At 43.0% G+C, this 27994-nt stretch overlaps 1 protein-coding gene across 2 annotated transcripts; it reads left to right on the top strand.

Moving 5' to 3' along the window:
- phc2b (polyhomeotic homolog 2b (Drosophila)) lies at positions 1-27955 on the top strand. 2 transcript variants are annotated; one of them, XM_029431733.1, is made up of 15 exons: positions 1-142; positions 9094-9406; positions 10971-11132; positions 11253-11327; positions 11594-11755; positions 12665-12799; positions 13037-13328; positions 18323-18627; positions 19020-19431; positions 22522-22736; positions 23762-23891; positions 24380-24485; positions 24581-24695; positions 25506-25830; positions 26330-27955. In XM_029431733.1, the coding sequence occupies exons 2-15, from the start codon at positions 9152-9154 to the stop codon at positions 26482-26484; spliced, it is 2844 nt and encodes a 947-aa protein (XP_029287593.1). In that variant the 5' UTR covers positions 1-142; positions 9094-9151; the 3' UTR covers positions 26485-27955. The 2 variants fall into 2 exon arrangements, with proteins under 2 accessions (XP_029287593.1, XP_029287592.1); XM_029431732.1 differs by having other exon boundaries at positions 22519-22736.
- The last annotated feature ends 39 nt before the right edge of the window (positions 27956-27994 follow it).

The following is a 27994-nucleotide window of genomic DNA, read 5'->3' as shown; positions in this document are numbered from 1 at the left end:
AAAAGAGTTGCTCTGGCCCACCACTGCTGCCGTTGGGCTGCGATGAGCCATCGTCCAGAAATGGAGTAAAAAATATCAGGAAAAACAGCCAGGGAGAGCGGCCAGCGAAGAGGAGCGAGGCTACAAGGCTTTTACGGTAACGGTAAGTGCGACGTCTAGCTTGTTTTTTTGCCACAGGGTGTAACGGTTGGCACGGGGCGGGCGGGAGAGTCAGTCACCGTATGTATGTTTGTGTGTGTCAGAGCGCGTGAGGTTAGTCGGTCGCACTAGCTAGTTTTGGGGGCCCGAGAGCAGCAGCGTTTGTTTCTAGCTTGCTTGCTAACGTTTCTTAACAGCTAAGATTAGCCTGAAGAGTCTGCAGAGCCTGCATATAGTTTAAAAAACAGCAGTATGGGGACGGAAAAACAACCGAAGTAGCGCTAACATTAGCTAATGTTGTACCGGAATGCAGTACCAGCTATCGTGGAGACTATTAACTTAGCTGTTAACGGAAATCAATGCGTGAGAAAAGTGTTTTAAAGATGTATGTTTCGACCAGCAATAGCGTCCCTCCTTCGGCTTCTTTAGCTTTCTGCTTTGCTTCCTCTCTTTATAAGTGTTGGCTAAAGTTAGCCAGGTGCTGTCTTGGTCCCTAGGTCATGACCTTTTGGCACAGAGAAGTTATTTTGACAAGTTGGGCGGCAGTAGCTCAGTTCGTATGGACTTTGCTTAGGAGGGTCGCCGAACAGACTAAGTACGTATGGAGTGTGGACTGGTACTTTTTGAGAGGTACCAGTCCACCTCCTGGGCACTGCTTAGGTGCCCTTGAACAAGGCACCGGACCCCACACTGCAAACGCAAACTCCTAGTCCTCAAACTAGGACGTGTTTAATGCAGAGTCTACATTTCACTGTGTGTGTGTGCTGTGACCATTAAAAGAGGATTCAAAGTTCATTTTCATTGCCAAGTGTAGGGCATAAGGTTAGTCCCAATGCTCCAGTAGAGCTGGAATAGTGTAGCCATGGCCTCCCAGTGACCTGACCTGTGGTCAAAATAACATCATCAATCATGATGTGTCAAATTAGTTTTTTTCTAAGGGGTTGCCCAAAACTTAAATCTGTATAGAAAGCCTGTGCAAATATGTCCCATCACTGCAATTAACTAATTAATCAGTCAACACAACCGCATCATCACCAAATGGATACTCAAACTACCACAAACCCAAGTGAAACTACCAATTTAATTGTTTTTATAATATATGGATCAGGACTGGGTAAGTTTCACAAAAGTTATGTGCAGTCAGGTTGCTGGTACAGAAGAAAAACACACCTAATGGCCCACACATGCCTACCTCATGCACACATCCTCAGATGTTGGATGAGTAGGGCTGCTTTAGATGCTATTTAAACAGGCAACCAAAGTAAATACAAACACATTTGATCCAGAAACGTGTAAACAGTTACAAGCACACGGTCTATTTCCTGGCATTGCTATGTCCCTTGACAAGTTGCCATAACTTCCACCTGTGTCCTTTTTTTTTTTTTACGTTTTATGAAAAGGTTATCCATTTATCAAAAGATCGGGTTCTTAATGGGAAGTGTGTGTTGTGGTTGACTCCTTTTGCAATGGCCTTGGTTTGAAAGTCACTGTTTATTTAACATGTGCTGCTGCCATGTAGTTCAGACGGCCACTTTACAAGGTGATGCATAATGATGCCCTTTTTTATTTCTGTATGAAACCACTGAGTGTTCAAAACCTATAGAGGAGTGTCTGACAACAACACCAAGAAATATTAAATATAGGAAAGGACACAGGTTTAGCTTCACTGGACAACATCACTATTCTTCAGATGAGGTCACTTTAGGTCATGGCTGCCCAAGCTGCAGAGCACCTACACTTGTTGCCTACACCTCCTCCTCATATTGTCTGCACTCTTAAGAGTGTCAGATCATGCCCAGTAATTGGCTTATTTCAAAAATATAAAGCAGCAGTATGCGAAGAAGCTCATAGAAATTCCTCAAGGCTATGATTAATTGCAGAAGAATGCTTGCTTTATTCACTTAGAAACATGGCAAGCTGTATACGCAGTCTATTTCTATTTACGTGCTTTTTTTTCTGACTGTTATGAAAAGGATGATTTGTTCATTTCACAACAGTGTGAGAGCCGCAGGTCATGCTCATGTTTTGCATACGAGATGTGACTCTCCCTCTTCTGTACCCGCTTTATTTTCACTTGCCAACATCCAATTTGTGAACTGAGAAAAAGCTAAATGTGATTATTGAAAGGGAGCAAAATTGCACTTTTCTTTGCATTAAAAAAAGCTTGTCATCACCCTACTGACAGACGGCATGATACAGAGAAGCTTTGCAAAGATCCAACTGAAAAATGCAAGAACAGAGATGTGAAATGTTTCCCTGAACAAATGTCACATGTTTTCTTCTCATAAATTGGGGTAATCTGTGCTCATCCCATCAAGGGATTTTAGGCACTTGGGAACTGAAGTGTTTGTATTCAGAACGAGTACAAATAAAGCATTGATTTCTAGAGTCTATTAGTGGAGAGGCTAGAGTCACAGTATTGCATTAAAATAGAAAATATCAGGATCGGCTAAAAAAATGACCATCCAAGGACGAGTGCATTCAAAAAAAATAATAATGTCAAAGGCTTTGGTTATTGGGTAATAACACACATTTTACAAAACGTCTGATGACGTCAAAGACCACTCTGACCCAGTCATGACCTTCTGTATGCATCGCAGGGATCAGGCTTATAGATTACTAGTTTGACATCTGCTTCAATGTGTTGTAGTCTATGCAGTGAGCTTTCTGGCAGGATATCTCTATCATCAGACTGGTGTATTTGTTATATTTGCAAATGCAAAGTAAGCTGTTCATCAGGGGGGAAATGAAGTGAGTGCCTCATTTCTAACCTCATTGTATAATACATGCACGTATATAACGATGCTATCTAATTGTTGGCACAGTGAGTCTTCTAGTACATAGAAAGTTGATAAAGAAATGCATCCTTGCAGTTTCACAAGCTACTAGAAAGTTATGAATCTCTAGTAACCCAGAGGCCTTTCTGTTATCCTTAGTTTATTTAAACTTTGCATGTTTGGCTGGTCCACTGCTGGCGTTGAAAGAAATTGGAAGTGCTTGTTTCTGAGTGGCAGTGAAGCACTACATTTTGTCTGTGCTGCCGCTCATCTCTTCTCGTACCTGACCTATTTTTTTCCTCTTGGTGCGATCGAAGCCTTAGAGTGACGCCTCAGAGACTGCTCTGATAGAACAGTCTGGATTGAAGCATGCTGCTAATCTGCAAGCTTTGCCAAAACTATTTAACTGTATTTATAGATCAGCGGGAGAATATTTTATTTTCTGCCCCAGTCTGTCTCAGTGCTTTTCTGTCTGCTTCTCCTGTGTTTATTGATTTTTTTTTTTATTTTTTTTTTGCACGTCTCATGGAGAAATCTGCACTTTACTGGCTGGATCCTTGCTAAATGAAGCCGAATATGAAAAGACCACAGTCTACTAGGAAGAGTCAAGTGAAAGTGTCTTGTATTTTGCGTCTTCACAGCATGAGTCTGTGTGCTGGAATGGTACACACGCTCAGTACACTTAACCTGGAAAGCAGCCAGCATCTTCTTTGTGCCGGTCTATTTAGCTGTGGAAGGCAAGGTCCGTCTGAGTCAGATGGCTCAATTACAGCTACCCGACCTATCGTGCCTCAGGATCGGAGGGTATCTCTGTTTTACACACTCTAACAAAGGCAGTGCCCTACTTGCTCTGTTTGGACAAGACCCATCGACCATCATCGTCCTCAGGGGATAACCCCAGCATCACCAAGGAAATGCTGCTTTGCTGCTGACTTTTAGTGTTACGATTCATAGGGCGTTAATTGCAGTAATACAGGTCTCCCACACGGAATAGCCTGGATCACCAATTCTACAATAAATAAAGGATGACAAATCTGCCACTTATAATATCTGAATATTCTGAAGACATTTCAACCAGCTTGAACACTTTGTCTATAAAAGACGATGAGTCTGGCAGGCAGATGCTACTTCTCCCCTGTGTGATTTGTAAATAGGCTCTCCTCACCAAAAAAATATTGAAAACAGACTCATTTCAATTAATATATTCAGCCCCTGAAAGGAAGACATTTGCGGTTTTAAAAGACTTGGATATTTAATTAATCAGCTAGTGTTATTTCTGTACAATTTTGTTCTTGAATAGTTCATATGCCACTTGACATGGTTTTGTTTTAATTCCAAACTTTGCACATAAATTGTAATGAGTTGGTATTTTTTCAAGCAAACTTTTTTATTACATTGGTTGTCGGTGTCTTTGATGTCAGAATCTAGTGGCGCCTAGATCGTTTATTTTTATACCGCTCCCCAGAAGAGCGCGTTGGGCGTCAGTGCTCTTAAAATTGATAATGAGCTTGAATGCTCTTTGAAAACAAGGCGGGCTTTATTTGTTTTAAAGCCCCTTGCCGGACCACCCCTTACGCCCCACTTCACTGCAAACACTCTCTGTTTATTCTAGTATCTCCTTCAGTTTGGGGGTAGCTTTCAGATGTTTAGGTTCGTCATCAAGCGGCTCATATCAAACGGAGCTACCCCATTTGTTTTTTATTTTCCTACTTGTTTTGACCCCCCACCCCCCTCCCTATGATGCACAGCTCTGGTTGCCAAGTGTGCGACTCAAGGCTTGCGTTTCTGGCTGCACCGCCAGCTAATCTATATGCTAATGAGAAGATAATAATCAATGAGGTTCATGCATGGTTGGCCCCAATCAATACCACATTGCACCAGCAAACGATTCAAATGGCTACATTTCATACAGCCAGACATTTGGGAGGCGTGTTAATGTGGTGGGGCAGAGCATAAGTATGCCGTTATCCTCTGATTTTATCTACCCTATTTCACATAAATTAATTCTGTTGTCATTAAAGAGAGGTTTGAATTCAGCTGCAAAGCTATCTCATTTCACTTTTAGGATGGGGTTGGAATTTTCTACTTATTGTTTTGCATTTCATTTCCATAACTGCTATAAATAAGTGGTTTGATGCTTTCCTGCTGCGACTTGGCTATCCCCTCATTGATACAGATGTATATCATTAGTTGAGTTTGGCCTTAAATGGTGCTAATGTAGCAGGATTAGGGTACATTTAGTTAAAGAGTTATTTTACCAGTACCTCATGAAAGATGCAGTTACTGGGTAATCGACATCTTGACGGATCACAAAAAAAATCTCTAGCCCCGGTGTCAGTCTTGATGATGATGATGATGATTACTGTCCTGCTAGGTAATGGGTTCAATATTCAGTCTGGCCATAAGTCACTGCTCCATCGCTGAATGTTACAATATAAAATTGGCCCACTTAGTGCTGCTGGTTATTTGTGGAAACGGTGCTTTCTATAAATGGTTCCTATCCTGCAAAAAAACCTATCCTGCAGACCCTCAAATTTGAGGCATTAAAATAAATAAATAGGAAATAAGAAATAGATGATAAGAAATAAGAGTGTGCTATCTCTGTGCTGTCCTTTTAAGGAAATGCCTCATTGCCTTGGATTTTACTTGGAAAAAAATATATGTAGGTGGCGTTTACAGTTTACCTTATGTTGAAGGGTCCATGCATCCCTAAAAAAAAATCAGTATTCAGGCAAAAGCAGGGGGGGAGGGGAAAAACAGAGTAAAATCATTACCATCATCTTCATTAGAGACGATCCTGTGGTCCAATCACCATGCTGCTCTGTACGGGGATTCCATAGGCACCCCGTTGGCTGTCGCTAGGATACCACATAATCAGGAGGCAGGCCGCGGCCTGGTTGGTGGAGTGGGGTGTTGATGCTGGGACGTCGAGCTCGCTGTGTGTTGGGGGTAGAAGACGAGAGGTGCTGGGGGTTTGGATACAGCACAGAAACAGGCTCGCATACGCTCATTCATTCACTCGGCCAGCCAGCCACTCAGTTAGGCAGACAAAGAGGAGCAGCATCCTGCAGGAGGACAGCACGCTCCCGGGGGATGGGGCATCATACCCCTGCATCGCGTTGGGGGGGCCGGAGGAGGTAGGAGCACCAAGGTTAGGGGGCTTTGTCTCAGCAGCAGAGTACCCCTCCACACACACATATACACTCAAGCATACATTTCTCTGGATCTCCTGGCTATTAAAGCCATTATCACACATCAATCGATTTGTTTTTAATGTGGGTCATCAGAGTTTTCCTGTATGTGGACTGATGGATGCACTTCCATACTGTGATCTAAGCTCTGTAGAGACAGCCAGTCTGTCTGACAGTCTCATAACAGCTCTCATCTTCCTGCAGGCTATACAAATCCTTTAGACACAAATCTGACAGACGGCTCTTGCGGTCTTGTAATGCCAGCATGACTAGATCAATATGTTCGCTTGTGAGGAGTGCAAAGAGCTGAAACTGTGTTGTTATGGTGTTGACCGACTGTTTGCAATGCATTACAGGCTGCTGGAGCTGCTTTGATGTGCTCTCAGACACATTAGCTTACCCACTTTCCATGGGTACCAGGGTTTTCCAGGTCATAGCTTGATTGCTGGTGTGGAAGTGGGGTTAAGGTTTGGTGTGGGGGTGGAGTTGTTCTTCACTGATGGATGGGTGACTCCTCTCAGAAAGACGGGGAATGAAGGCATCGTTACCAGAGGGGATTCCCTCCCCTCTCCACACACATGAAGAGGCAATGGGAAGCAGACTCTGGGATGTAGGCTAATGACGGCAGGCAGGCTTTGGCAGAGGCGGTGCTTTGTTTACAACTAGAAAGCCGGACTAGATTTCAGCTTTTATGTAGACAAGACTTTTTAAATCCCGTCAGACACTGCTGAATGCAAACCCACGGTTTCATTTAGTTTTTTACAATTGACTTATTTTTTTATATTTATTTACTAAATAAAATTTCTGTCGGTTCAGTTTCAATTTTGGGGGAATTTTGGCTTCAATTCTTGTCATTTAAACATTCTTGCGTAGAGAACGGTGTTTCTTTTGTTTCACATGTGAAGGCATTTTTTTATTTAAACATGTAAGATATAATAATAAAACACTAATTGCCTAATTCACGAGCATCTAAAGTTTAATTTATAGCACATACAATTCTGCAAACATAAGCCAAACCACGGCCCTTTCCTCATTTAGTGACTGATTTTGTTTACTCAAACATTTAACGCTGATCTGCATTTTCCATTTTTAAAGAATAGCATATGCTGTTTTAAGATTGCAGTTTGTTTCCACGTCTGCTTTGTAGCGTAAGTGGCCTATAGAGCTGTGCGTTGGCCCCTAATCCGTTCAAAAGAATAATGAGGAGGAAATGGCTTAAGAATTGCAGCATGGCGGCAGCACTGCTCCTTATTTAATTACTTCCATCACACCCTCGTTCCACTCCAACCCATTTAAAATCCTCAACCTGCTCACTCAACCTTCACCCCTCACTCGCTCTCCTTCCCTTCCAGTCCCCCCCCCCCTCTAACTTAATGCTCACACCTCTAACCTCAAGGCTAGAAATTCCATCCTCCCCGTTTTGGCCTCTCTTTACAGCTCTGTTACATCAGCTGTCATGCTGTTTGAATCCCCCACCACATACACGCTCACTCATTAATCCCACCTCGTCTAAAGTCCTCCTATTCTATTAGAGTTCTGCTTTATCAAAGACTTCTGAACTTTCTTTATACTCTTTAACACAACTTAATCTTTGCCTCCCACCAAGGAAGGATCCTTTATCTCCTCCCGTCCTCTTCTCTTCTTATCACCTGTCACGCTGAAGCCGCCTCCATCTCATCTGTCTGGAGAGCCCTGAACCTTTTCCTCCTGTGCTAATGGAGAGCAGAGCACCAGGGGACCGACGTTAAAGAGGCTTTTATGGACGAGTCCTAAATCATTCATTCTGTTCTCCTCCACACTCATGACTGACGAGAAGAAATGGTCTGAGATACTGATATGGGTTCTACACAGTACCTTTTTGTATTAGAAATGGTCTGAGCAATAGTTAGGCCTGTACTTCTTTGAAAGCCAATGACATGGTGCTTGCATCATGGTTTAGGGCGTTTTGATGGGAGTGTGTGCGAGGGAGGTTTAGTCATTAGACCAGCCTCTGCTGCCTTCCCAATTAACTTGCACCAAATGCATCTGTTCATCTTGTATATGTGAAACACTCCACTGTTTAAGATGTAATTTAGGGAGGCCACTAATGTTAGCCAGCCACTCTGCCTTTCATGCTTAATTCACTGGATTTCATTAGCTTCCCAAATTGCATTTTTGTGTGCTACTCTAACCAGCTTCGTTGTTTCCTGCATGCCTCACTTTTTGTTTTTTGGAGAATGAAGTCGCACACTTTGTTCTAGAGTTTCTGCCCGTGATCTTAGGACAATGCAGGGGTTGTTTATTTGAACAGGCAACCTACATTTAATATTCCTCTTGTGAATTTGTGCATGGAAATAAACAGACTTCAAAAGAATCATTGATTTCCCAGCTGACACTCGTCCTACTGCAGATTTGTGCAGACGTTTGCTGTTGTATTTACTGCCATAAGGCCCTCTGCAGTCCAATGGCTGATCATTCTTTGGAAATGGAAGAAAGGCAGGTGGACTTGAGTATCCTGGTAGACTGTGTTATGATGTATATTTCAGGGCTTGTGAGATCCTTTAATTTTAGTTTCATTGGAGCTACAATGATAATTGTTCGGCCTTTTTGCTTGAAAATTGACTAAAACAATAAATCGATTTATCACAATAGTTGCCAAACACTCTTTTTCAGATGATTTTATGCTCTTATATACGATGGTTAGCTGAAATCTTGTTGTTTTGTTGGTCAACTGCAGATTGAGCGATATGAAAATATCCGTTTAGTTTCTGCCCTCAAAATGTTTTTATCTCACACGCACTTTCACTACTCCTTATGATTTCTTTGTCAGATCAAATCTTACTTGACATTTTATATGCGTGTCTCACACTTCCTGTTGTTGAGCTGCTCATCAGCTGTCGTGTTGTTTCTTTGCTTGTCCATTCAACATTTAGTTTTCTTGGCTTTGGGTATAAGGGACGTACACAGTGGGGCATTTTTCTCATGTGTTCTCGTTTTTCTCTCCTCAGGCACAGGAGAGCCATTCAGAAGAGCCGGGGGTCAAAGGTGAGAAGAGCAGAGGGCACCATGGAGAGTGAGCCGGGGGCCCCTGCCTCCGCGGCCAACAGTACCGGGACCACCACCTCCACCTCCTCCTCCGCCGCCACCTCCTCCAGCACCACAGCTGCCAGCAGCAGTAGTACCTCTAACACTACTGCTACTACTTCTGCCACCAGCAGCAGCAGTAACACTAACAGTAGTGCCAGTAGTAGTACAGCAGGAAGGCAGGCAATGCCTCAGATATCTGTTTACAGTGGGATACCTGACCGACAAACCGTGCAGGTGAGCTCCTCGGTGATGAAAGTGTCGACAGCTTGATATTAAGTTGGGGTGTTTTGTGCCGTGCTGCAACTAACGATTAATCTGACGATAATCTTCTAGATTAATCGTTTGGCCTATAAAACGTCAGAACAGACATCCAAGTTTCTCAAATTTCAACAAACAATTCCTGTCGTCAGTCTAAAACCCAAAGATATTTAGTTTAATCTGATGTAAAATAGAAACCTCTCCATATTTGAAAGGCTGAACGTGTTATTAGAAATAACATGGCAACTATTTTGATAATCGATGAATTGTTTCGATTATTTTTCTGTTGATCGATTTAGTCAACTAATAAAGCTCTAATTGTGTGTGACATGCAAATGGTATCATACTTTCCTTTGATCTACTGCCCTCTGTTGGTGTTTATAACACCACATACAGGCCAACACATTATTTTCTGAAGGAGGAATAAATGAATGAATAAAAGGCACTCGTCTTCCTGATCAATATACCCATAAAGAAAACTCAAAGGGCTGGTCATCTCTCGGGATCTTTCCGAGTCGAAGGAAGGAATGCTTTCTGCGCTTTAGTGCTCTTGACCCCTTGACCCCGGGATGAGCCTCTACACAGGCTTACCCTCTCCCTGAATAAGATCCACACAACTGATGCTTAGCAGGGTTTTTGTTATATTCAGCCTGTTGACAATTAACAGGCAAAACACCGTTCTGAGTATGAAGGACTGATGGTCATTCAAGGTCAGTGAGAGTTGTGTTGCATCTCTGCTACCAATTTTACCCCCAATTTCAAGAGGTGTGGGTCCGGAGGCTTCTCTGACACTATGGACCTCAGGTCAACATCCTCTCTGGTTACTTGGCAACCAGGAAGAGGGCACTTTCAGAGGTGAAGGGTGAGGAGAGTTATTTTTCAAAGGTTTGAGGTTTAACTTTTCTTGCAGGCAATTATTGAGGGACTGGGTTTATTTATGTCTGTCTGCTTGCAATGATTTGGTGTGTATATCTCCCTCTCAGGTGATATCTATCATATATAGATTCACAGTCTATGATCCAATACAAAACACAGTAAGTCATTCAAAAGCAATTTCTTTCAGTTGATATTTAGATTTGAAATTGTTATTTTTTTTTTTTATATACACAGGGTTCGGATGTCCTGAAAGTTTGGAAAATTCCTAATTTTAATGGTTACGCTTTCAAGGTTAGGAACACGCCTGAATTTGAATATACTCCTTGAAAAATTATTTTGATTTTCAACATAACCTGCATTTCCTCTACACCACTCGTGTAAACCAAAAATCTTTTAATACTTGAAATGAAACCATCCCGTCATATTTCTTTTTCCACATGTCTCCTGGCTTCTCACAGCTGACTGAAGCTAGCTAAGCATTAAAGCCGCATGAACCCCGTTTATAATAAAATGGATTTGTACAGATCTGTGGTTGTGTATCAATGTAGCCGATTCTCTGACTCTTGACTCCATTTTCACACTGACAGAATTTTAATATATGCAAAGTCTCTTTTTTTGTGCATGTCACATTACTCTACCAGCTCTGTCTGTCTTTTGTATGCAGGTGTTCCAGCAGGCATTACACAGACAGCCTAACACGGCAGCACAGTACCTGCAGCAGATGTACGCCGCTCAGCAGCAGCATCTGATGTTACAAACCGCTGCCCTCCAGCAGCAGCACAACCTCAGCGCCGCTCAGCTCCAGAGCCTGGCTGCTGTACAGCAGGTCAGCACATGAAAGAATGGTTACGGTGTAAAGATGATGCTGTTATTGTTGACACCCCCCCAAGACATGTTTCAGGAAATGGTACATTTCTCTCTCTGCATCTCTCTCGCCGTTTGACAGGCCAGTATTGCAGCTGGCAGGCAAAGCTCTTCACAGAACGGCACTTCATCCCAAACAGGATCAACTCAGGCTACGGTAAGTGCAGTTTTTAGGGTTGGACCTGTCTTCTAAGTTTTATTTATCTTTGTCCATTAGATTATCATGGAACAAAACAGGAAACTGGAAACTGGGCGCCGCACCAGCAGCTCTGTGGGCTGTGCTGCTTCTCTACTAAAACTGTACAAACAAAAAGGATTCTAAATATGATTTTAAAAACTAACAAGGACATTTGACACGGACTACAAGACTAAATAGCTGTCGGGGTCGATGACCTAATTATCCCGTTCATCTTCTCCCTGTAGATCAACCTGACCACATCCCCAGCGGCGGCTCAGCTGATCAGCAGGGCTCAGAGCATTGGTTCCACCCCCACCAGTATTTCCCAGCAGGCTGTTCTGCTGGGCAGCTCATCTAGCACCACGCTCACGGCCAGTCAGGCACAGATGTACCTACGCGCACAGATGGTGAGACTGCAGACACAAGGAGTGTGCATATATGCACAAACACACACACTGCATGAATAAATAAGCACACTCCAGCTCACGTTTTTTCTTTTTCTTTCTGTGTGTTTTGGGATTGCTGCGTGTGTGCTTACGCTGCCATAGTAAATGGTGTTTCTTTTTCTCATTTGGCCACCAGAGGATGTGGCCAGAATAATCTGTGGGGCCCCAGAGGCCTCATTACAAACACAGAAGGGAATGTCTTGACTGTGCGTGTTAAGAAAACATTTTTTGGATGTCACAGGTGTTCTCTCTGCTTTGGATTAAGGTTCAGTTTTAAATAAGAAATATTTTTGGCCTATTTTGCCGCTGTTTGTGGGGAACTTCGGTTTCAATTTGCTATTAGTTGTACATCTGGCACGCAGTCTGTTCCTGCCTCCTCATTACGAACAAGTACACAACATTCTCGGATGTGTTTGATGCTTCGGGCAGACGGCGAAAACACATTTGTCAGTTTAGATTGCCACAGTTTTTATTTCTGGTTCATTCTAATGGTGTTGAATTAGTGCATATGATTCATATTAAGCCGTACACATGTATTCATTTCCTTTTTGCTTGCTTGTTTTTCCACATAATTACAGTCAAACTGTTTAATATGTTAATAAAAGTCGGCCATTCTGTAGTTTTCATGGCAGGAAAAAGATCAAATAGTTCCACATTCAGTCCAAAACACATGAGCAGGATCCTTTTTATATAATCACCCTTTGTGTGCTTGAGGGTCATCATTATCTTTGCACTCTCCGACTGCCCTTCTAGTTTTCTTCATGCGTTTGTACTTTGGCTTTAATCGGTACATAGACATTAGTGAAGCATCCAATCCAAGAAGCATTTTCTGACTGATCCAGTTCTTCTTTGTTGTGTGATGCTTCCCAGGCCCAGCAGAATAACCTGGTGCAGGTGGCGAGGAGTCTGGGCCGGGCTGGTCCTCTGTCCCCGCAGCTCATCTTCACTCCAACGGCCACAGTGACGGCCGTCCAGTCAGAGTGCTCCGCGCAGGCCTCCTCACAGGTTGGTTCATTAGGAAGTATTTTGACTAAATGACCAACAGAATTACAAATTGTTATTAAACGTTAACGTCCTGGACTTGATCCCTCGGAGCGTAACATTGAGAGGGTGAGAAAAGGTGGAAATCTTGCACATGATTAATTAATATGCTTCCACTGGTTTGCTAAAAAGTATGGTACATCTGCATTCATGTTTTAATAAACCTGTTCACCCAAACTCCCATCATTCTGTCTCTCTAAGAATCAGGTCCAGAATCTGGCGATCCGTGGCCAGCAGGGGGCGACCGCGTCCTCCTCTCACACGCAGACCCTGCAGGCTCTCAGTCTGAAGCAGAGCCCCGTGCCCATCCAGCCCGCCTCACTGAAGAATCCCAGCCAAGTATCGCAGGGTGCCACAGGAGGGAAGGCCGGCTCCTCTGACGGCTCATCTGAAGCAGGGAAGAAGGGCGACAGCGCAGCGGTCACAGAAGTGCGAGCTATAAACATGAGCCGCAATGTCACAACCATCAGCGCTCAGCCCCTGATTGCTCCAGGTGAGTGGACTCTGCAAACCCCACAGCCTGAAAAGTTCAAATAATGTTAAAGGTCTGAAGTGTGTGTGTGCACCCATAAAACTGATCCTGCCAGAGCTGCCAGCATGGCGTGGCCTCCAGAGCGTCCTCCCTGGTTACAGAGCGAATGACATGTATGAGAAATGTAAACGTAGTTGCTTTGTGTCATTTCTGTAAACTGACACTTAGGAAGTTTATTTATTTTTGTTGGCAGAAAACTGTCAAATTGTCTGCCAGCTGCTGTGTGACTCTCTCTTGAAACAGACGTCCATCCCAAACCTTGAAACAGACTCGGGGCTTCGGGCAGCTGTCGCATATACAGCAGAAATGTGTTTTTATAGTACGACTCGATGAGAACAGAATTTTTACAATTTGTGCTTTTATTAACTTTCTCTCTGGGCTGTGAGTGTGACATGTCGGCGCTTGCATCACAAACCCATTCACTCTCTGAAGGGGTGAAACCAGCCGTGTTAAAGAGAGTGTGCTGGGCTGCGTCTGGAACAGTCGAGCTGCTTTGTGAATTGGAAGCTATGAAAGGCGCACTGCCACGCAAGAGTCTTTCCAAACCACTTTGAAAGTCAGCAGCTGTTTTTTTTTTTTTTTTTTTCTTTTTTCTTTTTAGCGTGAATGATTGTGAGTTTGCCAGCAGTACAAGCTGATTAAATCAAATCTAGTCCAGTTTGTTTGCAGGAGAAGCGCCTTCAGATGCATTATCACATTTTCAAGAGAGTCCTGATAAAACATCACATTTCACAGAAGAGTCGATTGAGCAAGAACCTAAAATGATGTGCGTGCGCTGTATAGGTGCTGGGAGTGGTAACTGTGTACATAACTAGAAAACGTGTGTGTGTGTGTGTGTGTGTGTGTGTGTGTGTGTGTGTGTTGGGTCTTGTGTGTCTGGGAAAAGGAGGGGGATTTGGGATTATCTGAGCGTGTCAGTGCACAACTGTGTCGTGCTTTGTTGCAGTAATGGATTCACATAAAATGAAAGGGAGGATGGAAACTGAAAATCTGGCTGCGTGCTGTCTGGGAAAAATTAACATGGGTTGCCATAGCAGCAGGCCATGAGGGACAGGTGTGCACATGAGATGCTGGGGAGTTAATGCACTGTGGATGAGGCTGTATGTCCTGATGGGATGATTCAGATTAGGATAAAAAGCTTGGATTCAACTTGACTGTGACTGGGTCATTATGCACTTGGAGTTCCAAAGTAAAAACAGGGCGAAGCTTTTTGTACTGACTTGCCACCGTCTCTTGCAAATCCAGAATACTACGACTTTCATACTTGATGTTTAGTGTCATGGCTAATAGATGGGACACACTGGTAACTTAGCTTTTGCTGGTGGTTGGTAAATTCACAGCCTGTCCTTAATAACTTAAGCTTTGATGAGTAGATATAATCAGCTGTCTAATTAGTGAGTATTTGTAGTGTTTTAAATGTAGAAAATGAAGTGTCATTTAAAACTAGAATGGCACTCGGCAGGGGTCTCTATCTCGCCATCTTAATCAAAGTGATCCAGTGAAAGTGTCCACTTTGTGACAATGTTTGGAGTTATTCTTTGGCCTGTTCGATAAAGTTTCATAACAATCTAGCGAGTAGTTGTTCTGTAATCCAGTAGATGAACAGACAGACTGACAACATAACCTCATTGGAAAAGGTTATTAAGTTAACTACTTATTACTGTCAGGAAGAGCATTTAGTGTAAGTACTTTACTACCACACAACATCACTTGTCACCCGAAATGGCTTGTGCTTGCTAACTTTTGAAAACGCACCGCTCTGGATCTGATCTGAGAGAGCAAAGGAAACGGGAGAGATGTGGTTAATTGGGGTTTTTCTATTTTTGGTCATCAGTTTTCATTTCGCTTTTCAAAAGACGGCCGATGATTGTAGATCAAAGTCTCGGCTACTGTGAACATTACTCTCATTAAGAGTCTGTAGATCAGGAACTGGATTGTGAACAAACGTTACTTTTGGCTCGTTGCAGTAAGTGTTTGTCATCGCCTCCTCTTGGCACCGTATTACTATTAGAAACCACAGCAGGACAGAACCATGGTCGGCAGATTGAAACACCAGATCTGCACACAAAGTCTGATGTTAATGTAGCTGCTAGCATCAGTTGCCAGTTTCACTTGAAAAGGATCACAAAAACCTACACTTTAAACTTTATGCAAAACTTAACGACTAATAATGAGTCACCTTCTTGTCTCTATCTCATCTCGTCTAATAAAACTCACATCCAGCGGTTTCACTTGATCTCCTTGTTGATCTAAATATAGCTGCTAAAATCCTGAGGTTCTCCCCGAGAGTGTGTTTTCTCTTGAACATGTTGGGGTCATTTAAAACCAACCAGGAACTTGATTACATTAGGAATTTAGTCCTCCTGAATTTGAATTGTATTTAAGTGAGGAAAGATGGCGTGCGGCCTGCTGTTGGCCTGTTGTTATAGGTCGGAATGCGTTTCATGAGTGTACGCCAAAGCGGCAGCCGGTGAGAATGTGGAAACTCAGGGATTTTCCAGGGCCTGGTTCTACAACTCCATCAGGGACGTGTAACTGTCCTCGACTGCGGGACATTGCGCAACAACACGCAGATAGAGTAAGAGGTATCTAATGTGCATTCTTAACTCGGGGAGGGGGGGGGAGGCCACTGCAACATACTGAATATTGCATGATTGCATGTGTGTGGGTGTAGGGGGGCGGCTGAGTCATTCCGGTTCTTAATCCCAAGACCTTGAGGGGGAATAGCATTTAAATGAATTCCCCTGTCGTCGTCGTCTTCTTCTTCCAAGACTTCTGTCTGTTCCTCATTAGGGGCTTGAGAAAGTTGTCAGGATTCACAGGGATGGCTGGTTGTATCCGGTGTGGTGCTGAGTTTAGAAATCCCCCTCCTTCGCTCAGACTGGACATCTCTTGCAAACCTTATGATTCTGTGAGATACTATTCTTAATGCATTTTGACTCCTAAGTGGCCGTTTTATTTTATTAGTTTCTTATTTTATAGCCACATTTTGAAAACTGCATAATCATTAATATCCACTCATGAAAAAGGTCAGGTGAGTACTTTTTTATTACCGTTTATTAATCATAGTGTAAGTATTGCTGCAGTTGTATTTTTAAAGGGTAGGCGTGCATATCCTTTGCCGAGTTCTTTCACATGCCCTATTGTCCTTGAGTAGTGCCACTTTCACATGGTTGTTATTATCCTAATAATTGGTTTCCAAACCTCAAGAAGTCGGGTCGTGAGAAGGAAAGAAACAAACGCAATAAAGTCAGCGGGCAACAGCACAGTGAAGAAACTTAATTTGATCAACAAAGAATAATTGCCTTTATCCCTGAAGTGTTTTTGGTTTAGTTATTGTCTGAGTTTATATGTCGACTTACATTAATTGAAGCTAATGCTGAAAGTTATTAATTTTACTGTTGTTGTAAGTTAAATACGACAAAGAGACGCAGTAAATTTGAGAAGAAGATTGAACCTGAGTTTCTATCATTTTTATCTATTTTCCATTATTAAAAATAGTTTCTACGGTCAAGAATTAAGTTTTCATGCCAAATAAAGTCATTTGTGTAATCTTACTTGTTTTCTTCGTCCTTAACATTTTATAAAGAACTACTAAAAACATTTAAATTAGGAGTTTTGCATTTTTCAAGAGAACTCCACGCCTCGTCTGCTGATCGATTCTGTTTGCCTCCCTGAGGCGTAGCAGCTCAGCTGATGGATGTTATCATCCCCTGAAGTGTCCGTTTTAAATTGCTTTTCAAGCCTAAACCATCGTTCTAGGCTGACATCTTTGTATGTATCCAGCCTCGTGTCCATCCTGCTCTGAACATGAACAAACCAAGACCTAAATCGCTGAACACATTTTCTGTCGGTGGGTTCCACGGAGTCTCACCATGTGAGAAGGAAAACACTTTTCAGCAGATCCTGTAGCATTAAAGGGAGTAATGACATGCACACTCTGTTGGGTAGAAACATCTATATATTCCACAGCAGGGCACAGACTGCGGTTAGTACCTCACAGGGAAACTTTGAAACCAGATGGAGCCGATCCCACACACAACACCATGAAAAGAACGGGGGGAGGAGGAGGAGGGTGGGGGATTTGAGACAAATGCTGATGTACTTGGCAGTTTTCCATGCTTGGATTTATGAGAGGGGTTTATTAACTTCTCCAAACACACCTCCATGTTCACACAGCTCACGGAGCAGAAGCTCTGTGTAGCGCTGTGGTGCGGGAGTCATTCCTTCTTTGGGTTTCAGTAATAACAATGAGTCAATTAGTTGATCGTATTTCCCGGTAGAGTTGTTAAAGATCAAAGAGGCAGCCGAGGCGCTCCGACCTTCTGACTCAACATTAACTCCATAACTAGTGTTACACACAGTTGGCTCTGCGTGTTCGTTCCTGAGGCCTTTCTAATATTAGACTAGCCTCGGGCTACTTCCGCTGAGCAACTCGCCCACTCAGACGCGCTCCCACAATACAAGATTGATGTGCTGTGTCTTGGGCTCGGGGCAAGTTATGAGCTCAGGTTGGCTTTTTACCCTCAACAGCACTGACAGGTGGTGACAGGCCGTTTTTGAAATGATTTGTGAGTAATGGTCAGACCTAAACTGCAACAGTGGGCCTCTCTGTGCACCTTTCATCGAGCTCTTAATATTACATCCCGTCAGCAAGGGGGCACACGGGTGAAGGGAAAGCTACAAAACGAGCTGTTTAATTCTGTTCTCTGTCAATCTTCTTACAAAAACACATCAACACACCTTCTGCTTTTCTCACCGTCTGTGGCGACGTTAACATAAACAGAGATGAGCAGAGATGCAGGTTATACTAGTCATGTAGGTGTGACCAAATAAACTGTATATTTAGTTTTTTAGGTCGATTGTCTTGCAAGTGTTGGCTTGTTGGTGAACTCGGCAGTTAGCTGAATGTATGAATCAAATAAATAATAAATAAATGTTGTTCTCGCTTCCAGCGTACACGCACATTCAGCCCCACTCCCTGGTTCAGCAGCACAAGCAGCAGCAGCAGTTTGTGCTCCATCAGAGTCCAGCTTCCCAGAGGACCACTGGCCAGCTGCTGCAGACGGCCTCCATTCAACCGTCGCAACACCCCGTACCCGTCCTGCCCAAACCTGCTCCACACCAGCCCGCCATGACCAGCCAGCAGGCCACCATCTTCCACTCCACCATCAGCCCCCACGCCCTCCACTCCTCCCTCAACCACGCCAAAGCTCAGCCTGTCCAGCTCACCGCCATCAACCTGCAAATACAGCCAACCGTGAGTACAGTTGCACTGAGCAAGTTAATAACTTTAGTTAAATGTTATAATGGGGAAGCACCGGTGTTCCAGACTTTGGTCCTGACTGAAGTAGCTCAACAGTTATCAGACTAATCGGCATAACTTTTGTGTCTCAGCTGATTCATCGGGCAAAAGCCACCAAATCCATTTCTACTCCAAGACGAACATGTTTTAAAAAAAGAAAGCACAGGACTCTTCTGAGTTTGGGATTCCTGGTGTAATATTTTCCCACTGGTGTGATATTTTCCAAGCCCTAATGGTTTTTTGTTTTAGTTTTTGAGTCACTGACATTAATAGTACTAACAGATCTGTCTTTTCATTACCGTCTCAGACTTTCTCATGTTTTCCCCTCTTCCTGATGCACATTGTAGCCTTCCAGATTGATCCAGGACAATAAAGATAAGCCAACCTCACTGGTGGTCAGAGAGACGTGTCCAGCCCCCGCCGTGCAGCAACAGCAACAGCTACAGCAGCAGCAGCAGCAGTCACAGCAGCAGCAGCAGCAGCAGCAGCAACAGCAGCAACAACAGCAGCAGCAGCAGCAGCAGCAGCAGCAGCAGCAGCAGCAGCCACAACAGCAGCAGCCACAACAGCAGCAGCAGCATCAGCAGCAGCAGCAGCCACAACAGCAGCAGCAGCCACAACAGCAGCAGCAGCAGCAACAGCAGCAGCAGCAGCTACAGCAGCAACTACAGCAGCAACCTGTACCTTCCCCATCACAACCCACCAAGCCTGTAGAGCAGCCCAAGGTCGACCCCCCCACACCAGCTGTTCAGCCACAAGGTAATGACTCTGCATTATTTCCTAAGCTGCTAAATTACGCTCCATAGAGTTGGTAATAAACTTTAACCAATTTACCCCTTGGTTCAAGAAATGGCAGTTAAGAAAAACTAAACTAATATTTTTCTCTTTGACAAGGAAACTTCACAATTACTTCTGCTCCGTTCCCCTTGAATTGGCCCAAAAAAATTAAACAATCAATGCTTGTGTATACTTGTAATTGAGAAAGTGTTGTGTCTGCGGCACATTTAGTTTAATTATTCTCTTATTGCTTCGTTTGTTGTTTTCTCTGTGATTTCCCTGAGCTGCGGCCAAAAAGCTCACCTGATACCCATAATTCACTCAACGCTGCACAAACATTTAAACTCGACATAAGCCCCGAACAGCAGAACGACAGTAATACACCCAGACTCGTAATGGACATGTATTGCTTTGAATATTGAGTTGCCTGTAAAGTACAATGGAGACGGTAACGTCCTTTACTTTGCATGGCTGTTGGATTGCCTTAAATTGTCCAGGTGTTCAGACTAATACACTGGTACGTCAATACATAATGACACTGCTGATTTGCAGGGATGAGGCCTATGATCAACAGTTACAGAAAAGCTTTTGTCCGTTTTTTCAAAGTGTGATGCACGCTTGTGTAAGAGACGATTATGAAGAATCAAAGTTTCAAAACTTTGGACAAACTGATTTTCACGAGATGAAAGTCTAAAAAGCTTTTATTTTTGTATCAAGAAAATCCCATAACTGTTGCATTGTCAGCCAATAAATGGATAAAGCATGCTCTGATATTTGAGGTTATGATCATGCAGAAGGTCTGATGCTGAGCACCACGTTGTTCGTTGGTGTGTTTTCTCAATGTTGACACGGATCAGTTTCTCTAGTGATGTTTCTCCTAACTGCTTGGAAATGGGGCTAATGCTGTGTTTCTTGTAAAATGAAACATTCTGCAGACCACAAATTGCTGTTTATGATCAGAGAGTTGAGTTTTTTTTGTAATCCACTGGCTGCAGGGGCTGATGACGACGGGCCCAAAGTTTCAGCTTTTGTTTTTTTAACTTTTAGGAACATTTAAAATCTAAAGGGGCTTATTGAGTAAACAAGGCTTCCAGCTAAAAAGATTCCACCCCGCTCTCTGCTAACTGATATCCAGACACACTCCTCTTTCAAGTCTTTAAATGGAAGTGTGTAAATGGAGTAGTGGGCTTTACATTAACTGATGAACACACCTTTACAGATTTCTTGTCTTGACTCTGGGAAAGTTTTGGAAAATGTAAAACCGACATTGTTTAAAAGATTCATAATACAAAGAGTAATAATTGACTTGTTGTAGGAGGTGTCTTGACAGACTTGGTGGTCTATGTACCAGTGGCCACAGGGATCCAGCTGTCTTAATACACACATGACTTCAAACTCATGGATCTGTTACTTAAAACAACACTCGCCCCACAAATGCAGCATGTTTAAAAGAAAATGCAGTTGTCTGTCCAAACACCAGAGGTGGAAGAAGGACGCATATATTTTAATTAGGTAATTGCAGCAGTGTCTGGTCACTTTTCTCAGAGGGGGGGCACTGGAGGGACTTTAAAATGACTCTCTGTGCCCCTGCTGGGAACATGCGCTCTTGTCTCGCTTTAATGGATTGTGGATTATTTAGTTGTAGTCGTTGGGACTAAAATAAAAGTGTAATGTGGAGTTGAGTTCTCTCGGGTTCCCTGGTGAACCATGCTGTCCTGCAGCAGCCTGCTAGTGTTAGCTGCTGGGGGAGGAAACAGGGGCGGACCTGCTGTAAAGCTTCTGAACGCGGATCTGAAGCAGCGCTGCAGCTTAAACACGACCACAGTCGCAACCAGCCGCGGCTGCAGCTCGCTGTGTCGGATCATTACAACAACAAACACGAGCAAAGCGCACGTGCTTTCTCTCTGAACTCAGCGGAAGTTGGTAAGAAAGCTGTTTCTCTACTCTGGCGACGACGCATGGCGGCTGGATGTTTACTTTCGCTTTGTGGGGTTTTAGTCGTTGTTGTTGTTGTTGTGACGGAGGGGCTGATGCATGCTGGATTCACTGGGTGTTATTGACCGACTGTGTGTCAGTAGGTCACTTGAAATGTTCCGCTTGTATTAGACCAGAAACGTAATATAAATCCGCAGCAGACAGGTGGGTATGTCTGGAAAGGGTTTCGCATGAAGCTGTAACCTGATGATTGTGTGTCTGTTTTGACTTTGAATGATAATACACATGATCATACATGGCTATCTGGTGTAGAAGTGCTCTCCTCGGTGATTTATAGCAAGACAAACCATTCTTAGCTCGGAAGTAATAACAAAATACCATGTTTTTAATTAAGTTTTTTAACTATTCATGTTATTCCTCATAAATTAAAAGACGTTTCCCCAGTTTGATGATGTAGATTAACTATATAATTTAAATAATAGACGTGGGTATACTGAGTTTAGGTCGATGTACCCTCCTCCACATTGCTGGTGTAAGTTTCTTTTACTGCGTTTTCATTTAGGCAGAAACTAATGAGTGATTTTAATTGTTAATTAATCTGCTGATTGGTTTCTCGGTTAATTGTTTGACCTATAAAATGTCGGAAATACTAGAAAAAAAGCTTATTACAGATTCCTGAAGTCTTTTAAATGTGTCGTATTATCTAAAAGCCCATAATATTCAGTTTACTATCGCATATGACGAGGGAAAGCAACAAATATTCACTTATGAGAAGATGAAATCACAACATGTTTGATTAAAGATCAAATCTGACAATTAATCTAAAGCTGCTGATTATTTTCACGATGAATTGCTTATAAAACGTCACAGAACTGAAAAATGCCCCGTGTAATTATCCAGAGCCCAACGTGACATTTTCAGAGAGCCTGTCTTGTGCGACCATCAGTCCAAAACCCAAAAATATTCACTTTACGATCACACATGAGGAGGAAAAGCACCAAATATTGACATCTGAGAAGCTGCAACGAGAGAATGTTGGACAGAAATTATAAATCAACTTCATTCAAACTCAATGCACCATCTTTAATGCTCTCAGACATTAACTGGGTGGTGTTGTATTCATGTCTTGGTCAGCAGGCGGGGGCTCAACCAAGAGGCCGAGTGCTGCATCAGCTGGCACCACACCTCCAACCATGACCTCAGGAAATGAGAGCGAAGCGCCCACCGTGACGGGCAGCACGCCGCAGAACGGAGAGAACAAACCCCCGCAGGCCATCGTCAAGCCGCAGGTCCTCACACATGTCATCGAAGGCTTTGTCATCCAGGAGGGAGCTGAGCCGTTTCCCGTGTGTGTAAGTGTCCCGATCTCAGCGTTATTAGCAGCGAGACACGATAAACAACACTCTCATGTACTCGCCTGCAGGGAGCTGTCAGCAGGCAAACACACAACCCTCTGTTACTACCACTGCTGACAGCTCACAGCTTCTGTGCCATTCTGTTAAGTTTAGTGAGACTGAAGGAGTGCAGATGGATGAATGTGTGTGTGTGTGTGTGTGTGTGTGTGTGTAATGAGATGCAGCCTCTCAATTATCTCAAGACATAAAAAAGCCCCTATTTAATCTGTCTCATCTCCCTTAAAATACAAGTTATTATATTCTTTATCTGTATACACGTTGACACGTTTATCATCCCACCTTTTGTTCTAATCACACACAAACTAATCATTAAACTGAACATCCTTTTGTTCAGGCTCCACATAATGACATGAGCTTGTTGTTATTTTTAGACTTGGGTCTCACTGCCTCCTACTGGACATTTGGTGTAAATGCTCAGAATTGTACAGCATGGAAGAATGCAGGATCTACATCGCATTGTGTACACGGTGTACTTTGAACCAGGGCTAATGGCTACTTGTATTATTGATTGTTACTGTTCTAGGTTTTGTTTATTCTATGAAATGGTGAACAAATGTTCACACAGTGGTTTAAATGCATTTGTTTTGTCTGACCAACTGTCAGCACATCTTTACAAATCGAGACACTGGAACTTTTCATTTTTAAACCAGTCGCTTGATTTAATCAATCATCTCTATTGTTGCAGACGAATGTTCTGCTGCTTGACCAATTGTTTCAGCACAATTTAATTCACATCTCTCACTTTGCAATGATCAAAGCAAGAAATTAAAAAATGGCTGTTAAGTTGGACTATTATTCAGATTGTTTGTGTCTATTCAACTAATCTCATCAGTAATGTATGAAGGAGATCATCATCGGGCGCTGTTGGCTGTCCATCTAATGAAGCAGCTGTTTAGTTACAGCGACTGACTTCTTATTCCCGGAGCATGTTGTCAACGTTTCATTGATCTTCCCGACACCAGGTGGAGCGTCTGCCCATTCTCATGGACAGCCCAAAGAAGCTGGATCATCAGCTCTCCTCAGACCCCGACAAAACCCCCGTCAGCAACGCAGCAAACAGCGACTCCGAGCCCGAGGACATGAACACGTCAGGTGACACTGAAAGTATAAAATACTGTTGTATGATCACGACAACAGGTTGTGTGCGTCACTTTGCGCTCTTGGATGCACTGATGACACTTTGAGAAGATTGTTTCAGAAGGTTTATGAAGGAGCAGCTGGTGCTGCACTGAAACGACATGTTTCTGCATCTCTTCACCAAACCACTTAAAGTGTGCATATCTTTCCCCCCCTGTCCCGAAGCAACCTGTTAAATAATGTAGCTCCTCCAGTAGTGTTTTTGTTTTTTTAAAACTCTGAATTCTTAAAGTTAGTCATTAATGAAATGTTACAAGGAACATTCAAAATGTATTATTAACATGTTTTGGTTTCACAGTAAAAGTTTATCTCTGCCGTCACGTTAAAGAGAAACACACGCAGGAAGTGGCAAAGCATCTGCAGTAGCTTTACGCCTCCACCAGCACGACCCACTGCGTGTAACAGGGAAACTAACATTTAGTGTCTTGTTTCCCTTCCCACAGAAAAAGAGCAGGAACCCAAGCTGACATGTGAATACTGTGGATGGGTCGACTTTGCCTACACGTTCAAAGGCTCTAAAAGATTCTGCTCTGTGGTTTGTGCAAAGAGGCACGTCACTTTTTTTATATTTCTTCTCATTTAAACATTCATATTATGCGAAAAAAGGAAAAACTCTTAAAGAATGAACCTTTTTTTGTCCACAGGTACAACGTGGGCTGTACGAAGCGGATAGGCCTTTTCCGTCCGGAGAGGAGTAAACCAACGAATCGCTGGCGTAGAAGATCTCAGGGCCGCTCCAGTATAGAGGCGAAGAAGCAGGTACACGCACGCACGCACGCACACACTTCTTCACTGTTGTAAAAATTCCGCATCAACACTTTACCTCTCCTCAGATTCTGCTCCCACTGCACTTTTTATGCCCTGCACATTTCACGCTTCATGCTTCTTAATGAACTTCAGCATCATTTGTGTCAGTGCCCGATTATCTCCCTCTGTCATTAAAGGGTCATTAAGTACTTTATGAGCTTTGTCGATGTTTATTGGTGACCAGTAGGCACGGAGAAGCATTTCAAGAGATTTTCTGCCTACCTGCACAAATAACAAATGAAGCAACTGTTTTTGTTTTTTTAGCCGCTCATCTGAAACTTTGACTTTAGCACTTAGGTTTCCTGTGACCTTGAAATACTGAACGTTGGAATGACGCAGTAAAGTAAACATTTGAACTACTTTTTTGTTTTATTCCAAGTCATTTAGACGACACTGGAAAAATAATTTCTTTGGCTGGAGAACAATCTTTTTAAAGTGTAATAGCCAAAATGCTCTGAGTTATGTAACGCCTCGAGGGTTGGGTCTTGAACCTCCAGTGGAGGGTGCTTTTGTTTCACGTTTATAATCCAGAGGGTTCGGCACCTGACAAAGTAATTGTGGAGTCATTGGTATCCATCCAACAAGCCGATCTAATCCCTGCAGGTGTAATATACTCGTTTGAAGCGTCGTATAAATCTTACTTATAACCACTTTAATCTCTGCAGTGTCTTAACACAATGTCCCAGCGGTGTTTTACTGATGAGCCATTCATTTCTCAAATGCCCAGTCATGACGTCATGTTCCAACAATTTCCCTTTCCAGAAGCTGTCCCCCTCCCCACAGCAGCCTCAGGGCGGATCCGTATCGTCACCGCATCCCTCACAGCCCAGTCAGGAGGAGTCCAGCCCGTGTTCGGACATGTCCAGCTACGAGGAGCCGCCGTCTCCCCTGTCGGCAGCCAGCTCAGGACCCCTGCCTCCTGCCCCGGCCCCGGCTCAGGTCCCCGTTCACCGGCGTCCGAGCAGAGCCTCGGACCAGGAGGCCTGTGCTGTTAGAGACTCGCCTTCACTCTGTCCGCGCTTCATACCCAACGACCCCACCAGGTGGAACGTGGAAGAAGTTTATGAGTTCATCCGTTCACTGCCAGGTCAGCAGAGTAAACACAGACCCCCAATAGTTCAGGAAACGCACTTCTAAAGCATTACACACTCGGGCTGGGACGATATGAACATTTGATGTCACAATTATCCTGGCTAAAATATATGCTGATATTATCCTGATATCCAAAAATGATGCTCAAAATATACTGAAATCACTTTATTTTTAAATACATATTTACATTTTTATCACAGATGGGACACGCATTCTTTTTTATTGAAAAACAAAAAAAAAAAATCATAAATAAGGTAATCATAATGTCCCTCTGCATGAATGATACTTTAAAAAGGAAGTGTCTGTTCCTTCTCACACGATTATTCCTCTCCTGTTTCACTTCTCTACATGATGGCGCTCATGTGAGAATATTAACAACTATCCACGATGAAATCCTATATTGTCCCATCCTCAATACATACACACTCTTTTGCTTTTTAAATCCTGTTTTCAGTCTGACTAACTTGTGCTTCTTCCTGCGCTGTTTCATGCAGGTTGTCAGGAGATAGCGGACGAGTTTCGCTCTCAGGAGATTGATGGACAGGCCATGCTCCTGCTAAAGGAGGACCACCTCATGAGCGCCATGAACATTAAACTGGGACCTGCACTTAAGATCTTCGCGCGCATCAACATGCTCAAAGACTCTTAGCAGGAAAGTGTGTGTGTGTGTGTTCGGCACACGTGCATTGATCTTAGTGCTTCTATTTTTGTGCGAGAGAAGAGCAGAGTGTAAAACGTTGGCAATGATGTCTAGCACTGACGACACAGACTGACTGCTGCACTATGACCTCGCCTACCACCACCACTGGACTGGTTACTTTGAATCTCACTTAAGCAGACACTCGTATTCACCTGCAACTGCTCAATAGCAGGACTGATGATGGTTGTATTAGAGTTGCAGCTCGAGGACTAGAGGTCTGTGTTTACATGCACTCAGTCCTCACAAAGCTACAAACAGTTTCATTATCCAGATAACACATCTAGAAACCTTCCTTGATAAAAGCAGATGTAAATGGGGTCTCAGATTTGGCCAGAGAAAGCGAAATGGTAACAATGGACTGCATTTATATAGCACTTTTCCAAGCTTTGCGACCACTCAAAGCGCTTTTACAACACATGTCAGCATTCACCCATTCACACGCATTCACACAGAAGCAGAGGCTGCCATACAAGGTGCCGTCTGCTCATCAGGTTTAAAGGCAACACAGAGGAAAAACACTAAGATGAAAGAACTCAGTGGTGCCCGGGTTGGGTCATACTGCAACACAGTCTTTGCTGAATTAAGGCATTAATACAAACTTGAGTAAAGTCTGAATTAATTATTATATTATTAGAGATGTTTTTGTACAGTTTTGTTAGTGTGCAAATGAAAGCGAGCCATTTCTCTTTGTATGTGTGGCTGGGAACAGAAGATTGCATTGATTAATTTTCTCATTTTCATTCAGTAGATGCTCCCTTTGCCTTTTTCTCACAATAAGAGTCTCACGGCTCTTGAATACAAAGCTTGAATGCGGAGAAATCGTTTACGCAGTTTCTTCTGTGGCATTGATTTCCCTTTCATGAGGAACTTGCCAGTTTTTCTCCTGTAGATTAAAACTGCTTACAAATTATTTTTCACCGCTTTTTCGAGATAATTTACTAAAAATACGATTAAATACAATACGAAGTTATCTGAGGAACAATGCAGGTGTGCTGCTCTCTTCACACTGCCCAACCTTTGGCACTTATTTTCCTTTTCGTTTGCTTTATTGTTATGAGACACTCCACCTAAAGTGAGAGCAGCATTTGTGCAGCAATGTAAACAGGTTTATTTGTACATAGCAGCTTGATTAAGGAGAAAGATTAACTAAGTGTGAAGCTGTTTTCTTTTTTTAAGTTATCCTTGTTTTAAAACAAGTGTAATTATGTTCAATATTTTCGAAATATGCAAATGTATAAATATCATGGCCTGCGAGATGTGTTTTTTAAAATGTTTTTCTTATGGAAATATGTTTATATCTATTTGTGTTTTGTGGCTGTGATGGAAGGTAAACTTTTTTAGATAAGGCTGTCAAATGCTTGTATTTATCAAAACAGTTTGTTACGCAACATTTTTGCAATTATAAATCATTTGCATTACAGTTCTGCCTTGGGTACATTTTTTATGTTCGTCTGTGTGA

Source organism: Cottoperca gobio, chromosome 5, assembly GCF_900634415.1.
Source record: "Cottoperca gobio chromosome 5, fCotGob3.1, whole genome shotgun sequence".
NCBI classification, from domain to species: domain Eukaryota; kingdom Metazoa; phylum Chordata; class Actinopteri; order Perciformes; family Bovichtidae; genus Cottoperca; species Cottoperca gobio.
Note: the sequence above shows the minus strand (reverse complement) of the source record. Positions and strands in the feature narration are given on the sequence as shown.

Bases quoted from the DNA above. Each gene is read 5' to 3' on its own strand.
- phc2b (XM_029431732.1), top strand. From the start codon at position 9,152: ATGGAGAGTGAGCCGGGGGCCCCTGCCTCCGCGGCCAACAGTACCGGG. The intron at 19,432-22,518 runs GTAATGACTCTG...TGTCTTGGTCAG, and splicing joins ACCAGCTGTTCAGCCACAAG to CAGGCGGGGGCTCAACCAAG. The intron at 24,486-24,580 runs GCACGTCACTTT...TTTTGTCCACAG, and splicing joins TCTGTGGTTTGTGCAAAGAG to GTACAACGTGGGCTGTACGA.